General features: G+C 36.3%; 2 protein-coding genes across 3 annotated transcripts; one reads left to right on the top strand and one right to left on the bottom strand.

The window, feature by feature from the left end:
* Positions 1-6004: 6004 nt before the first annotated feature.
* LOC110735629 (small GTPase LIP1-like) lies at positions 6005-12417 on the top strand. Of its 2 annotated transcripts, none has more exons than XM_021915816.1 (7): positions 6005-6338; positions 7255-7346; positions 7530-7671; positions 8981-9285; positions 10498-10551; positions 10685-10812; positions 11482-11815. In XM_021915816.1, the coding sequence occupies exons 1-7, from the start codon at positions 6248-6250 to the stop codon at positions 11525-11527; spliced, it is 858 nt and encodes a 285-aa protein (XP_021771508.1). In that variant the 5' UTR covers positions 6005-6247; the 3' UTR covers positions 11528-11815. The 2 variants fall into 2 exon arrangements, with proteins under 2 accessions (XP_021771508.1, XP_021771507.1); XM_021915815.1 differs by lacking the exon at positions 11482-11815 and adding an exon at positions 11839-12417 and having other exon boundaries at positions 6006-6338.
* A 540-nt stretch (positions 12418-12957) lies between these two features.
* Positions 12958-15815, bottom strand: LOC110735630. The gene is made up of 2 exons (XM_021915817.1): positions 15375-15815; positions 12958-13426 (listed from the first exon to the last, which is right to left on the bottom strand). The coding sequence occupies exons 1-2, from the start codon at positions 15765-15767 to the stop codon at positions 13211-13213; spliced, it is 609 nt and encodes a 202-aa protein (XP_021771509.1). The 5' UTR covers positions 15768-15815; the 3' UTR covers positions 12958-13210.
* Positions 15816-16337: the final 522 nt, after the last annotated feature.

Below are 16337 nucleotides of genomic sequence, written 5' to 3' on the forward strand. Positions count from 1 at the left end.
CGCTAAAATATTAGCGTCTGTGTTAGAGAAATTCCCCGAAGACCAGCCAAACCGAAGACACATCTACAACGTCAGACAGAAATTGAGGTTTGAACGGTCAGAGGGAAGGAACCCTATACAGCAGCTTCTGCACCAGGCACAAGCACGTGGTTACCTTTACTGGTTTGAATCTGACGAAGACACATCGGAGGTAACTCATTTGTTCCTTGTCCATCCTGATTGTGCTGATATGATTTCGTCTTGGCCATCTGTGATTTTGATCGATTCAACGTACAAGACAAACAAGTACAAGTTCCCACTGGTTGAGATGGTTGGGATGGCTCCAACGAACCAGAACTTTCTGATTGGTTATGCAGTCATGAAGGATGAGACGGCTGCGAGTTACCGTTGGGTGTTGGAAAAGTTGAGAAACTACATCGGCCCAAATGTACAGCCATCGGCCATCGTAAGTGATTGTGAGGGAGGTCTTTTTGCCCCTATAGCGGAGCTGTTTCCGGAGTCGAGCCATTTACTGTGCACATGGCACATCAACAACTGCGTGAAAGTCAAAGCCTACAATCTTTTCAACAAGAATTTAGTAACAGCAGAGACATTGGTAAATGGTAAGTGGCGGAAGATCATGCAAGATCATGCAAGCTACCATTGGATAGGTCTCTGCAGCGTATCCGGTGGGGAGGGGGACCTTGCGATCAAAATCATTGGTTCGATGCGCCACTTGATCTCTTTGCCGTTGCAAACATCTACAAGTGTGCAGTCATGCATTTCGGCCTTGGTTTACATAGTCGAGCCTATTATCCATGTACAACGGTTCTGCCCTGGTGTTCGCGCGAGACCGTCACCAGACCGGTAAGGGACGTTGCTATTGGATTTCTTGGGCCGTCATACAGACATTTTATCCGATTAGACATGTCACCCGATTTTCCGGTCCAACATATCATACCGAAGTGGTATGAAATTCGTAGAGCAAGCGTGGAGGGTTGGGATGCTTTGTACCATGCTCGCGTGCAACAGTGGAACAATTTAATTGCCATGTAGTTTTTGTTGATGTACACCTACCTTTTACTATGAAGCCTTGTACCTCTAAGGGGGACATCCTGTCAAGCGATAACCGTATGGAGCGCAGGCGGTCAACGGACTTCTTCTCGACACGCGGACTCCACGCCCTCGACCGTTTTCTGCTACCCGCAGACACAGTGGACGTAGATGATGTGCCAGATCTACTAACAAACCTACCATCTCGACCCTTACGCACATCTACCCTATGCGTCTCATACGTATCATCAAGCCTCTGACTGAATGGACCGTAATCATCATATGGTCCACTCTGATCGTCGACATCCTCATCTGCATCATCCTCGTCCTCGACCTCCTCCTCCTCGACCTCCTCCTCCTCCTCCTCATCATCATCATCATCATCTTGATCGTCCGCAGAACAGTACACCCGTTCTCTGCGGGCCGAGGCCGAAATACCACGGGATCTAACGTGTCTGGGCCCCGAGCTCTCCATTGAGTAGATCGTACTCCTCACGACGTCAATACTCTTCCCCGCACCAGGTCCAAATTGCGATGCCTAACTCCAAGTAAATAACGAAACATAATAACGAAAACAAATTAAAAAAAGTCGAAAATAAACACAAAAGCAAATAAACAAGTCACGGAAATAAAATTATAAACATAAAAAATATAAATATATACAAGACAATATACATATAAACATAAGAAATATAAACATAAACATATACCAAAAACAAAAAATATAAACTACAAACAAAAAAAAAACAAACATAAACAAAAACAAAAACAAAAAATATTACCAAAAACAAAAAATATAAATACAAAAAAGGACGAAAATAAACACAAAAGCAAATAAACAAGTAACGGAAATAAAATTATAAACATAAAAAATAAAAATATAAACAACACAATATAAATAAAAACATAAAAAATATAAATATAAACATAAAAAAATATAAATATGAACAAAACAATATACCAAAAACAAAATATATAACCAAAAACAAAAAATATAAACAACAAACTAAAAAATGAAAAACATAAACAAAAACAAAAAATCAAAAATGCAAAGAAAAAACCAAAAACAAAAAACTAACAAAACTTAAAAAATTTAAAATTGCAAAAACTTAAAAAAAGAAGAACATCAAAATTTTAAAGAAAATTTATAAAAAAAAAAGGGAACTTATAATTTTTTTACATACAAAAATATAATTCAAAAAAAAAAAAAAAATACATAGGAACATAAAATTAAAAATTAAAACCAGAAACAATTTTTTTTTTTTAAAAAAAATAGAACATAAAATTAAAACAAATAAAAAAACAAAATTTAAAAAAAAAAGATAAAAAAAAAAGGGAACATACAATTTAAAAAAAAGAAAAACAAATTTTTAAAAAAAAAAATAAAAAAAATTCGAAAATAAAATTTAAAATTAAAAAAAAACAAAAAAAAAATTTAAAAAAAAAAAGAGAAGGAGGCGCCTAGGCAAGACGCCCATACGGTGGTGGCGGCGCCTAGCCCAGACGCCACTACCACGGCCGTGGCGCCTAGCCTATGCGCCGCCGCCGTGGTAGTGGCGTCTGGGCTAGGCGCCGCCACCACCGTATGGGCGTCTTGCCTAGGCGCTTCCTCCGTGGTGGTGGCGTCTCGCCTTGGCGCCCCACCGTCGCCGGAGGTTTTTTTTTTAAAAAAAAAAATTACAAAAATTTAAAAAATTACCTTCTGGCCGGCAAACCGCCTTCCGCCCACCGCCGGTGCCGCCACTTCCTTGCCGGGCCGCCTCGACATATCTCTGGAAATAATTTAGAGAGAGAAAGTGGAAGTAGAGAGTAGAGAGAGAAATTGTGTTTTTTAGTTTGAGGGCAAAAGTGTCATTTCACTCTTATTTTGTGGGCTTTATGTAGGAATTTGCGGACGATGTTTAACAGTTCACACTAGTAATAGGGTAGTTCTATAGCTTGTCGGTTTCTTTTTACTTGCAATAATTTGACTTTTACATTATTTAACTTTGGTTTTGACTCTTATATTTTGTAATTTGACTTTAATCTATTTAACTTTGATTTTTACTTAATTTGACTTATACGAGTGATATATATAGGATAATTGTATTCTTTCTCCTTTTTTGTTACCTTTTTTTTTTGGGTCGCAAGGTACGAGTAATAGGGTAATTACTTCTTCCGTTCTTTTTTACTAAACTTGTTTATTTTATCACGTTTGTTGATGCACAACTTTAACCATCAATAATTTAATTCTATATAAGTAAAAATTATAAAAGCTACTTATATTGTGAAATTACTTATTTAAATGATTCTAACAAGATGTCACATATACATGAACATGTTTTTCCTTAAAAATCGGCTCAAAGTTCCTGTCAAAAAAAAAATCAGCTCAAAGTTGGACCCGATTCGACCCAAATTCTCGATTTTTGGGCGGGTCTTGCACAAGCTATATTAAGAATTATTATTATTTTTTTAATCCGACCCAAAAAGCCCGCTAGGCCCAAATTAATTTATGTGGTTAACTTTGATTCAATGGAGTTGTGAAAAGCTCACATAACCTTTAGGATTAACCATGCCCTATTACTTTTTTTCGTTTAATTTGGCAGCAAAGCCACTGAAAATAGTGGTGTCATGGTCGGTGTCAAAAATGTTGGTGTCAATTGAGACGAAGAAGATGAAGTTGTCGAGGCATAAACACCCATTTTGGGGTTATTTTGTTTCTCATCCTCAAATTGAGAGAAACACATTTGAGAGCTAGGGTTCTTGTTTTGTAAATCTTGTGCTTTAGAGTGGAAAATAGTGAGAGACTTCTCCATGTTTTGGGTGGGTTTTATATTCTTCAAGTAATTGCTAGATTCGAGGATTTTCTCACCTTCCAATATATTGTCTCTTTTACTATCAAGTATTTTTCATTATTCTTTGCTAATTACTTCAATTTATCAACCATTTGCTCTAGTAATAACAACAACAACAACAACAATCCTTAATCCTATAATACCTTGTGCTTTAGAGTGGAAAATAATGAAAAAAATTAGTAGTAGTAACTACTACTACTACTACTACTACTACTAATAATAATAATAATAATCACTAATTAATAATAATACTAATCATTACTACTAATGGTAAAAATTAACAAACCAATAATAATAATAATAAAATTCAAAAAGCCACAAATAGTAACAGTAACAATATTAATCATCACTATTAGAACACAATAATAATAACAAGGCAAAATTAGAAAATAACACCTGCAAAAAAACCCGATTTTGATTATAACACCAAAACATTTCGAAATTTTATTATAACACCACTTAAAAAACAAAAAATTTGGTTTCACCACCTAAATGGTGACGCCGTTAGAGGAACCGTTAGTGGGCCCCAATTATACAAGTGTCAAATATATTATTGGATAAAAAGCACGTGTCACTACACTATTGGTTTTTAAAAAAAAATTAAAAAAAAATATAAAAAAAAAATCCTAAACAACCTAACCCAGCCCACCCCACCACCGGCACCACCTGTCCCCCACCGCCAACGGCCTAATCCAAGCCGCCAAAACTCATGTCCCACCAAAACCGGCAAAACCCTCCCTTCCCCCTCCCCGAAAACCACCCTAACCCGGCCTTATCACCGCAAATCACAACCACAACATAAAAATCACTCGGCGGTTTGGGGTGGTTTTAGGGGCTGGGTCTGGGTGGTTCGGCGACGGTTTTCGATCGGGAAGACAACGACGGGGGTTGGGTTGGGGTGACGGCCGTGGTTTCATTACCTTACAGGTTTACATCTCCCAACTCCGGTGAGGGGCTGGGGGATTGCGCCGGCAAGGGGAGGAAGAGATAGGGATGTCGCCGAACTGATGTCAGGGAGGTCGTTACGGGGGAGGGGAAGGGGAGAGGGTGGGCCGGGTTTTGGTTTTAGGGATGGTTTGGGGTCGCCGGTGAAAGGGAGAGGGTGGAAAGGGAGCGCCGGAGGGGATCGAAGGTTTTCGATCGGCGTGCAGGGAAGGGGGCTGGGTTGCCGGCGTTATTTTGGGCTGGGTTGCCGGCAGTTGTTGCGTCGCTGGTCACCGGCATTGCCGGTGGAAAGGGGTGGCTGTTTTTTTTTTAAATTTTCTAATTTTTTTTTTTAATTTTATGGTTTTTATTTTTTAATCCAATAGTTGATTGACACGTGTATAATGTGGGGCCCACTTAACGGTTTCTCTAACGGCATCACTATTTAGGCGGTGAAACCAAAATTTTGGGATTTTAAGTGGTGTTATAATAAAATTTTGAAATATTTTGGTGTTATAATCAAAATCGGGTTTTTTGTAGGTGTTATTTTCTAATTTGGCCTAATAACAAATTAACTAACATAACAATAAAAATAATAAAATCCAATAATAACTAATAAAATAATAATCAGCATAATTATTTACTAGCTCAATAAATAAAATAAAAGGCAAAATCGAAAAAAAATAACTGTTCGCCGGCGGCGATTCCATATACTTTTTGATTTCCTGACTTGTTTCCTCGTCAGTCCGGTGCAGTGGTTGAATTGTGTTGAGTAGCTTTGTTTGGTGGTTGAATTCTATTAGTAGTAATGGTGTGGTGGTTGACTTGTAATAGTAGTAGTATGACGGTTTGGTAAAGCGAAATCAATGGGAGGTATAAATAAGTCTATTCTTATAAAAATAGACCCTGACCACTTGGAAGTGAGAGGGAAGGGCAAGAGATGTCACTTCTCACCCCAGGTACCGCAATTGAGAGGATTTGACCTTGTGACCTCAAAATTACAAGGTAAATTCCTCACCAACATCCAAACATTCCTTGGCTATATAGGCGTAGTTTAGTACCTTTAAAAATAGAGAGATTAGGTCCGATACAATAATTTAAGACAAAATCAGATTAACTAGGGCCTAGATGTAGCAACACAATTACACAATAGATTACTCGTAAAAAATACTTCGTACTCCGTATATACTACGAGTATTTAGTTACTTGAAATGTGTAACGGAACCCGAATTCACACATCTTAGTGCCCCAACCACCAGGAAGGCAGGAACTGCATTAGAAGTCACCAAACCAAAGCTAGCAACGTCTAATCATATCCCTTTCATCTAAAAAAAATCCACCAAAACTCACCGAAATTACTCTCAATGAATTCTGCTGCTCTTCAATCTGACATTCGATCAATTTTTGTACTGTGAAGAGATGTTCTAACTCTGCTGCTCTTAAATCTGACATTCAAGATGTTCTGGAGGGAAAGAGAGAGAGAAATTAGGGATAACAATGGCGGCCCCCCTATTGGCACGGTCCGTGTCTTAGTTGTGGGAGATTCTGGTAATTTTTTTTTATCATCAAGTAGTTAATTTGATGCTGAAATTTTCTGGGTATTGTTTATTTTTTGATGTTTGATTTATTGATGTTCATTTATCTATACAATTGATTCTTTTTTTTTGTGGGGTTTATGTTGATTTTTTTCAAGTTTACACCTTGTTTAGTATTGGAAGAAAATGGGGTTGAAAGAAGATATGATGATTTCTATATTGTTTTATGGGTTTTACAATTAGTAAGTTATGAACATTGAACTAATTGACATGGTTATTCAATCTTATTTGTGGGATTTAGTTGGCCATTTCTGATCATTTTTGAGTTATGAATTATAATTGTTTGTGCTGTAGCAACTTGATAGTGTAGTATTGCTTAGTACCATTTCCGGAGACCTGTATTCCGGTAAACAGTTGCCGGAGCGGCTTTTAATCTTTTGACCTATCTATGTGATGTAAGTGCATGGAAGGCAGGCATCGTTGGAGTACCCTGCTTCACCTTACTTGTTCAAATAACAGTTCAAGCAGTTTTTATGACATCGAATCGATATTAAATTGGGAAAGTCCGAAAACTGCTATTCATGTCATATTTTCCAAGGGCTGTTACGTTTATTCTATGTAATTCAATTTAAGCAATAACTCCACCATATTATTGCAAGTGTATCTTTCCTTCTTTAATATGAATAGTTTGGTTTGAGTTAAGTAAGATATGGACATTTCATTGTGTTTACAGTTTGTTACATAGATGGTTTATCTGCTCAGATTCAAGCTGATATATGTTGATAAATCCTTTGAATGATTTGTGAAAAATATATCAATATAATTCAAAGGTTTCCGATAGTACACCTTATTGCCTTCACTATAGTATTCTCTTCAGACGAACTGCATTGGTTGTGAATTTATAAGCATCTGATTGGCTGACTTGGCAGGTGTGGGTAAGACATCACTTGTCCATCTAATTCTAAATGGTTCTGCAGTAGCACGTCCTCCCCAAACAATTGGTTGTGCAGTTTCAGTTAAGGTGCACTTCATGCTCTTTTCCTGAGTTTAAGGTGAAATAGAACAGTGGAATATATATTGCTTTCTCGGCTTTATGAATTGGAATTAAATTAATTTTACCTTTGTAGATTCATATAGTAGGTTATGCAATTGTTCAGCAACTTGTTCCACCTTCTTAAGGACCTATTCTTTCTTTTGGTGGCAGCACATTACTTATAGAAGTTCTGCGAGCTCATCAAATGGCTTGGAGGGAGATGTAGATAGAGATTTCTTTGTGGAACTTTGGGATGTTTGTGGGCATGAACGCTACAAAGATTGCAGATCTCTTTTCTATTCACAAGTGAATGGTAGGGCTGTTAATTTTTTTAGTTTTAGTTATCATTCAACAAGGAGCCTTTTGCTTTATGGGTCCAGAGAAAGTATGGCAATTAAGGACTTAACTGTGGTCAACAATCTGTTGATTACTTGTCTACTTTGCTTCATGATGCATCTAGATAAAAATGAAAGAGCAATATATAAATTATGCTTATATCTAATCTACTGAAAAAAAAAAACATTAACCATTGTATGGTATGTTTTAACTTGAACTAATTTTAATTTTCAAAACTCAATTGATAAAAAAAAAAAAAAAGGTGCAGTTACTTCTTATCACACTAATTCAGTTTCTAAATACTATCATGTGTATGCAATTCTAACATGGGTGAGTGTTCACACAGTTAGTGATTATTGGATTGTTGTTGCTGCATAATTGCTGGTGAAATTAAATAAGACTGCTAGTATTCAACTTCTTTTCATCTAAATCTCCAGCTTCCATACCTTAGTACCCATGGACTGATCTTTAGAGGTCAGGATTTTTGCTTCACCAGTTTCATCTCTGAGAGAATAGGTTCGGTGGAACATCCATCTCAGCTATGTTAGATAAAATGTCCAGGAGTCTTCATCATTTATTTCTGCCTTTCTGGTTGTATGAATCTTCTTGTCTCCTGTATTGTACTCCGATAACCCAAGATTGCTGCTTCTACTGTATCCTTCACTGCAGCTGGTTATGCAAATGAAGCCATGATTCCTCTCTTTTACTGATAAAAGAACACTAAATTCTGTCCTTATATCCATGGTTATATTCAACTTTTGGGACCCACATTGTGTTAGAATGGAGATGTGTTTTGACACATATTATAGATAAAGGTATTTCTTTTGAAAAGAATGTCCCTGTAAGCCCCAGTCTGATGGCTTAATAGTTCTTTCCTATCCACCAAAGTTGGTAAATAGGCAGTTTTTGCTTATCTGGGTTAAAATCTAGGCCATATTCTGCATTTTGATTGGCCTTTCTAGTTATTGTTCATCTAATTTGAAGTGTGTGTGACTTTGGGATGAACAACAACCAGTAGGTGGTTGGTTTCTGTATAAGTGTTGCTTTCTGATAAATGACTTTTTATTAACTTCCTAGTGGGTAATGTTTGAATAGTGGAATCTTGAATGTTCATGACTCCACATTTATGGAGGAAACATTTTTAATCACAACCTTATCTATTTCCATGGAAAGAAAATAACGTAACTTATTTGGCAGGTTCAAATTTTCAAGTAGTATCATCTAGGGGGAAATGTGTGCATATTATCATGCTGGCTATGCTCTTATCTTTCGTGGAACTATTGCAGGTGTTATTTTTGTTTATGACATCTCTCAAAAGAGGACAAAATCAAGCCTACAGAAATGGGCTGCTGAGGTCACTGCAAATGGGACTTTCTCAGCACCTCTGGCATCTGGTGGACCTTATGGGCTTCCTGTTCCCTATATTGTAATCAGCAACAAAGCAGATATCACAGCAAAGGAGAGTGAAAGAGGCAGCAGTGGTAATCTTGTTGACGTGGCTAGGCAATGGGTTGAGAAGCAAGGTCTACTTTCATCTAGTGAAGACCTTCCAATGACTGCAAGTTTTCCCGGAAATGCAGCCCATATTGCTGTAAGTATTCAAAGTTTCAAACTTTGGCCTATATTTGCTCGTACTGGATTTTCCTCTTTTATGTAATAAGCTGTTTCTACTTTCACTAAACATGAGGGGAGGGATCCTGGGAAAAAGTGAGATTCTTATTTCACGAATGAATATATAATCCATATGTACCGAAAGCTATTTCAGGGTACAAGTAAGATGCCTGCATTACCTAGGGTTTAAAATGTCTCCTACCCCAAAAACAGAATTTATAATAACTGCATGCTTCTCTAGTGAAAGCTAAATGCTATAAATTGAAATTTTTGGAGGGGAAGTTAGGAAGTTGCATAACAAAATTGTGTAGTAGCTTGTAGGAAAAGACAGCTAGTAGGGGAAAACTTTATTTATAAAGCTAACTAAAGAGAGATTACCATGCTGAATATTGTGAATTTTAGAGAGAGTTTCTTGGGAGAAAATTCACCTCTCGAAAGTGGAATTATCTTATATTTGGCTGTAACTTCCAGTTTTTAATCATCAAACTCCCCTTCTTGCTTTATTGTTGCCTTTAATTCCAAATTTCTGTCCATATTTATGATAATTTATAACACTATCATAAGAAAACTTTTATGATGAAATGGGCTAAAATTATTAAATAAATACTGTTTGCAGTATTGTAGAAAACAATAAGAAAAGTGGGTATTGCTCTAGAGAGGGGATTCATAGACATGCACAAAAACCCTGGGACTACTCTCTCTCTCTCTCTCTCTCTCTCTCTCTCTGTGTGTGTGTGTGTGTGTGTGTGTGTGAGAGAGAGAGAGAGAGAGAGAGAGAGTGTATGTGTGTGTGTCTGTGTAGGCAGTAGTTTATGTGCATGTGTGCGTTCGCGCGAGCGTGTGTAGGTAGTAGTTTTTGTGCTTGTGTGCGCACACACGTGTGTGTGTGTGTGGCAAATGTTCATTACGGGAAAAAGAGTCTCCAAGTAACTGCCACAAAGCCCTTGCATTTGGTTTAATATTCACAACCATCTGTTTCTTTGGAGTCATTGAAGTATTTCTGACTACATTAGTTCTATTGCCTCATTAACAAAGAAGTGTTTGTTAGAGAGTTATATTTCATCTTCACTTCTCCAGATTTGACTAGACTGTGTGGATTAGTTCTGTTATGACTGGATGGTTTATGTTACTGGCATTTTTTCAATCATGCATATTTAATGGAATCTGATATCTGTTGTTTGTATTTACATAGGCTGCCAAGGAGGGTAGATTTGATAAGGAGGCTCTGATGAAGTTTTTTCATTTGGTAACTGGGTTTCTTTTTCTCTATTCCCTTCTGCGTTTTCCACTCTACATTCATAACTAATGTAAGTAGTGTGAACTTGTGAATGACCGAAGGCTAACATTGACAAGTTTTCTTTTTACTTTTTTTTTTTCAGTTGATCAGGAGGAGGTATTTTGCCGATGAAATACCTGCACCATCTCCTTGGGGTCTTACATCGCAAAGAACTAGTCAGCATTCAACTGAAATCTCAAGTGATGACGATATTTTGCACCCATCTGCAAGGTTTGTTTCATGCTTTCCTTTTTAATCACTGCACTTCTTGTTTTTTCCACCTTGAAAGGAACAAAACTGGTTTGACAGAGATTGCCAAGTCATATAACTTTCTAAGAAATGTGATCTCTCTTCGAGGGTATAATTTATTTTACAGTGCAGTATCCCATTATTGCACAACTGAACCCTTCTTGGGGCAATTTTGAACGTGTAAAACCTTTTTTAATTTAGTGGAAAAGCAAACCCAAAGCATTTGTAATTTCAGTTTTTCAGAACAATGTAAGAACTAATTTTAAAAATGAAGAAGAAATGAAGAAAACAACTTCTTCAAAGGTCATGGCATGGTACAGATTATTGCATTGGCAAAATCAGGTGCGATGAGTTGATGGTTGATTAGTGTAAGATTGCGAACTGCTTGTACTTTGAAATATGCTCTGTAAAATGTCTTGCGGTCTTGCCACAGCATGAGCATTTGCAACCTGACAATAAATTCCAAATAACTAACTGGTTCAGTTTTTGAAGTTTTTCCATTGAATTTGATGAGGTTTTATGAGTTCAGGGTTACTGGAAGGGGTAAAAAGGTACACATGTGGGTTTATATTAGCAAAATTCCTCAAAAACAGTAAAGTTCCCCTGTTCAATTATATTTTTGATGTTTTCATCATTTGTTAAATATTTCAGTTGCTGGTTGATTCTTGGTACATACATTGTCTACATCATCATGTAGTTTCATTGGCTTTATATTTGAAGAAAGTTTCTGGCAGGGGGACTTTAATGGAAGGAAGCTAATGTACTGTTCTTATTTATACTCATTGATATACGAACATGGAGTTCTGTTTGCAGTGTGTAAGAGATACTATGTCATTATGTGGCATATGCTTGTTTTCTGATTTTCTTAGGGCATTGGCACCAAACATTGTAATCTAAGTTGACATTTAGTATATTAAATTGAAACATTCCTTGTTTGATGTTGTTAGTTAAATCCTTAAGACATTTGTATCCTCTTCGTAATCTTTAATCTCGTGATGTAAATTGCAGGTTGAGCAGCAATCTGTACAATCATAACGTCCATCCTCCTCTTCCAGCTCAACGTAATCTTCCACCTCCTCCCACTTTGTACCCTCAACAACCTGTATCCAATTCTGAGAACTATAGTTTCCCAAGAATCTATCAAAATATTTCTTCAGAGTTCAGTTACTCCAAATCTAAGCGAACTGATATTGATGTCTAGTTAGTAAGGAAGCTAACAGCCTGCAGCTCGGACAGGCTCCTTTTAAATGCTTTGGTTAGAATTGCCAAATTGCTGGCTGGTAATGCAGCAACCTCATGTGGTAATTGTTTTCTTTTCCTTCTAAAACTAGCCGACGGGTGTTTTGGAAGGCGAATAGAAGTTAGAGCAACAATGATCCTTTTGTTCTGTGTAAATGTGGGTGTTGTTTGTATATATTCTTCCCACACAATGATATGGCTGATGTACAGGGATGTCACTATAATGAAAATGAAGGTTATTTGTCAATTGTTTGTGTTAAGAGTTGAATGACCGACTCTATTTGTATTGTATACTAGTTTATCTTTGAAATTGATGGTGGTTCCCATTCTACTGAGTGTATAAAAAAATTTAACATTGTGGATGTCAACTACCATATCTGGTTAAAGTATTGGGGATGGTATATAAAACTTAAAATAAAATTTTGTCTACATTATTGTCTTTGCAGCTCTCTACACACCAAAAAGAATCTAGGAAGTAGGGCCATTTAAAAATTGCCCCCATATTGTTTTTGGCTAGAGTGGCTTATCAACTAACTTGGTTTCATGTAGAACACTTCTAGTAATTGTCATTACCTTTGTGAAATGGTGACCTTATATTTATAGGCTATAGAATAAGGGTAGTTCCCGTTCCTTTATCTTGGATGGTGCACTATATTGAAGTAGTTAGCTATGTAGTAAGGTTTGGCTTAGACGTTAAGGATATTATATAGGTATGGCAAGCCGTGATTGATGACATAATTAAGATTGGATATCGAGTATAGGTAGTGACATACTTGGAAAAGGAGAGAAGTATGAAGCAACACTGAAACTTCAAACTATGTATTTTTTATTTTAAACAATAAATGACATAATTGCAACATTGCTAGCTCGAATTTATAGATGGTTGAGTTGCATCCTTCAAATCATTGGCAGCATAGAATTGACTGTATTTGGAAACACTGTATTATTCGTAGAGCAAAATCAGCAAATATTACTACACATAAGACTACCTTGGCAAAAATGTACAAGATATAGAGAATCTCAACAGCCAAAAACTGGATGACTGGATCAATATTTCTTGTTTAGTACACGTGAAATTATTGGAGAAAATATCGAACAAAAAGGAGGGAGAATGTTAGCTTTCAAAAGGTTATAAGGCCTGTTAACACCAACCACGATTCTGCAAATATTCCTTTGTTCTCTTCCTCATGCGAGTGAAAACAATGATCGCACATGTAAGAACCCAGGGAGGGATTCTCCATCCCTTCATGTTAAATTTTTCAGCCCAGACAGGTGATTCAGTTACCACAACAGCTATCAAGACTGTCATAAGAGCCACACCAACAACAATCCTTGTAACAGGTTTGATCATGGAGTCCTACAGGAAAATCACAACCATAACAGGATAAGTCAATAGGCTTATAAACCAAGGAGAACAAATAATTTAATAGCAAACATTGGGATTGGTAACAAACTAGTTAGACACAAGCATAACGTCAGGACATAATCTAGAGAAGGAAGCAGCACAAGAAAGCTTCTTGCTTGCAATTAAAGTAACATCAGAGTTCTCACCAAGGATTAGGGGAGCTTGTAATCCTAATTTGCTAGCAGCACAAATTTATCTTTAAGGCTTGTAATTCTAATTTGCTAGCAGCACAAATTTATTTTTAAGGCTTGTAATCCTTATTTGCTAGAGAAGAGAATAGTTGTGTTTCACGTATGGCTAACAACGGCAAGGGACCAAAAACGAAGACATTTTGGAAACCATGAAAAGGATTTTTATAAAATGGTAAGTCTGAGGAAGGGCTCCAACATTTGTTCGAATTTAAAATAGCAAAGAATCAAAACACAAGCTGAAAACTTATAAGAGGATTTTTGAGAGATGGTTCTTGATATTCCTTCTGATAATGATGACTGGATGATCAGGGAGCCTGAGGACCCAAATGCTAGAAAAAAAATCACTCAAGTCCAAGACCTAATTTATCAGGTTGTCACTATTGAAGATGAAAAAGATCTAGAGTTGTATATCAAGATTTACGATGAACAGAAAGACAAAGTGTCAAGCTTCATACCATGAAGTTCTTAGTATCAAAGATGGAGATTTTTACTAGTGTTCTCTTTTTATCATTATTATTGACTTTATTAGTACTCTTATTGTTGTTGGTAGGGATGATATATTAGCGGGGTCATGTTCATTTGGGTTGTTGCATCCAATTTATCCATTTATGCTAATTTCCATCAGACTAATGACAAAGACATCCCGAACACTAAAGATTAAGTAGAAACACATCTCTCTAAGAATTAATACCTCATAAAATACTCAAAGTCTCTAAATCAATCCGATCCTCACAGATTTCAAGTCGTAACGAGTACCCAATAGCAACCAAAATATTATCAAATTGGATATCTATTTAATTACCACATAAAACCTCATGATCACCACATTAATCAAACAAAACGAAATCATCCCATCATATCAAATGAGCTATAAACACAGTAACCTACTTCCAGCATTCATTATTCATCATATTTGCAACACTTCCCTATTACGGCAATTTCAAATAAATTTCGACATCACTTTGTTTGATAGTAGGTTCTCTCTATCTCTCCTCCTCAAATGACCTCATAAATAATGGAGCCTCATGACTAGCACTTATTTAGGAACGTCGAAAGTATAAACTATTCAGCCCCTCATATCATATATCCTAAATTCCTTATAAACATCACAAATTTACAATCAATGGATTATAAATAAAAAGTCAAGGTGTTCATCACTTAGCAGCATAAAGCTAGCAAATTAAAATCAATTACCACACTATTGATCACTAGAATTCCAACATCTTAAAGCAATCAAACCTATTCAAAATTTCAAACCAAAATAATAAAATTACAAGATTTAGAACAATCCACAAATACCCAGAAAATCAATCAAATCAAATCACACAATCATTAATCTGTAAAACTCCCAAAACTAGAACTCTAGAAGCAATCTAAAGCCAATCCAAACCCTAAAACAAAATCAAAACAGTCCACCAAAATTCCAAAACCCCCAATAAATCAAATCATACAATTAGTGACCACTCAATAATTCCAAAACTAGAATAAATCAACTCCAATTTAAACCATGTTACTAACAAAATCCCAAAACCGCAGTAATTTTTTTGTAATCATAAATTCAGAACAAAATGATTCAATACGAGGGAATGAAGAAAACCAGTAGAACCAATCAAATCCAATTCAAACCTTATTAATAACAAAAACCCAACAATTTGTTTGTAATCATAAATTGAAAACAAAATGAAACAAAAAGAGGGAATGACGAAAACCTTGGGTTCACCATCAATGGAAATGACAGAGCCATCTTTATAAGTAAGCAAAGAGCGGCCATTCCTAGGATGAAATCGAATCGGAACAGTACGACCACCATCATTAGGATTAAAAGCATAAATACATTTAAATCCATATTCCTCCATTATATCTCGAACTTCTAATTGATCTTGATCCCAACCACCAAGGGTTGATTTTGCCACCGCAATCGGACCCTTTCCTTGTCGATAAACATGGAGTTCAATCTCCGGTACTTTTGTTTTCACTGATCTTCGATTTTGTTGTTCTTCGATTGTTGTTGAAGGGGTGATTTCTGATGTGGGTTTTAGAAGAGGGGTTGTTTCGTTGGAATCCATTGCTGATTGACCTTCTCTTTCTCTCTCCTCCGCCATTGCTGTTTGCCGTGTTTGGTGGTAAAATAGGGGTAATTCCTCGTTGTTTCGCATGGGGCAATACTGTAATTCCACCTGATTTTACCCCTTATATGGACTGTGACGTGTAATACTTGTTGGCCAGCTGTACGGAGTTACCTACGTGTAATACTTGCTTCGTTCTCTTAATATCGCATTATTTGACTTTTAGGCAAGATTCACAAATATTACGATCACTTTCATTTTAGGATAAAAATATTTATGTTTACATTGTAAATACTAAATACCCAACATATCCTTACTTTTTCACACTTACTTTTTATTTTATCTTTACATTACATGGACAATTTTGTATTTTTACGTTTCTCTTTTACTTTTTTCCACTTCTAAATTTTGCCTCCAAAATCTTATAATGCAATAATAAAAGAACGGAGGAGTAAAAAGATATAGGAAACAACAGTAAAAAGTAGGGGTGAAAGTTCGGTATTCGGTTTGGATTACACCCCAAACCGAATCCAAACCGAATTATTTCGGTTTCGGATTTTTAAAACCGAATCCAAACCGAATTTGGATTCAATCCAATCCAATCCA

Source organism: Chenopodium quinoa, unplaced genomic scaffold (assembly GCF_001683475.1).
Source record: "Chenopodium quinoa cultivar QQ74 unplaced genomic scaffold, ASM168347v1, whole genome shotgun sequence".
NCBI classification, from domain to species: domain Eukaryota; kingdom Viridiplantae; phylum Streptophyta; class Magnoliopsida; order Caryophyllales; family Amaranthaceae; genus Chenopodium; species Chenopodium quinoa.

What these genes read in the sequence shown, in the direction of transcription:
- LOC110735629 (XM_021915815.1), top strand. Translation starts at nt 6,248, where the DNA reads ATGTTCTGGAGGGAAAGAGAGAGAGAAATTAGGGATAACAATGGCGGC. An exon ending in CTTAGTTGTGGGAGATTCTG is followed by an intron (nt 6,339 to 7,254) that starts GTAATTTTTTTT and finishes CTGACTTGGCAG; the next exon opens with GTGTGGGTAAGACATCACTT. An exon ending in TTTCTATTCACAAGTGAATG is followed by an intron (nt 7,672 to 8,980) that starts GTAGGGCTGTTA and finishes GAACTATTGCAG; the next exon opens with GTGTTATTTTTGTTTATGAC.
- LOC110735630 (XM_021915817.1), bottom strand. Translation starts at nt 15,767, where the DNA reads ATGGCGGAGGAGAGAGAAAGAGAAGGTCAATCAGCAATGGATTCCAAC. An exon ending in CCATTGATGGTGAACCCAAG is followed by an intron (nt 13,427 to 15,374) that starts GTTTTCGTCATT and finishes ATTTTCCTGTAG; the next exon opens with GACTCCATGATCAAACCTGT.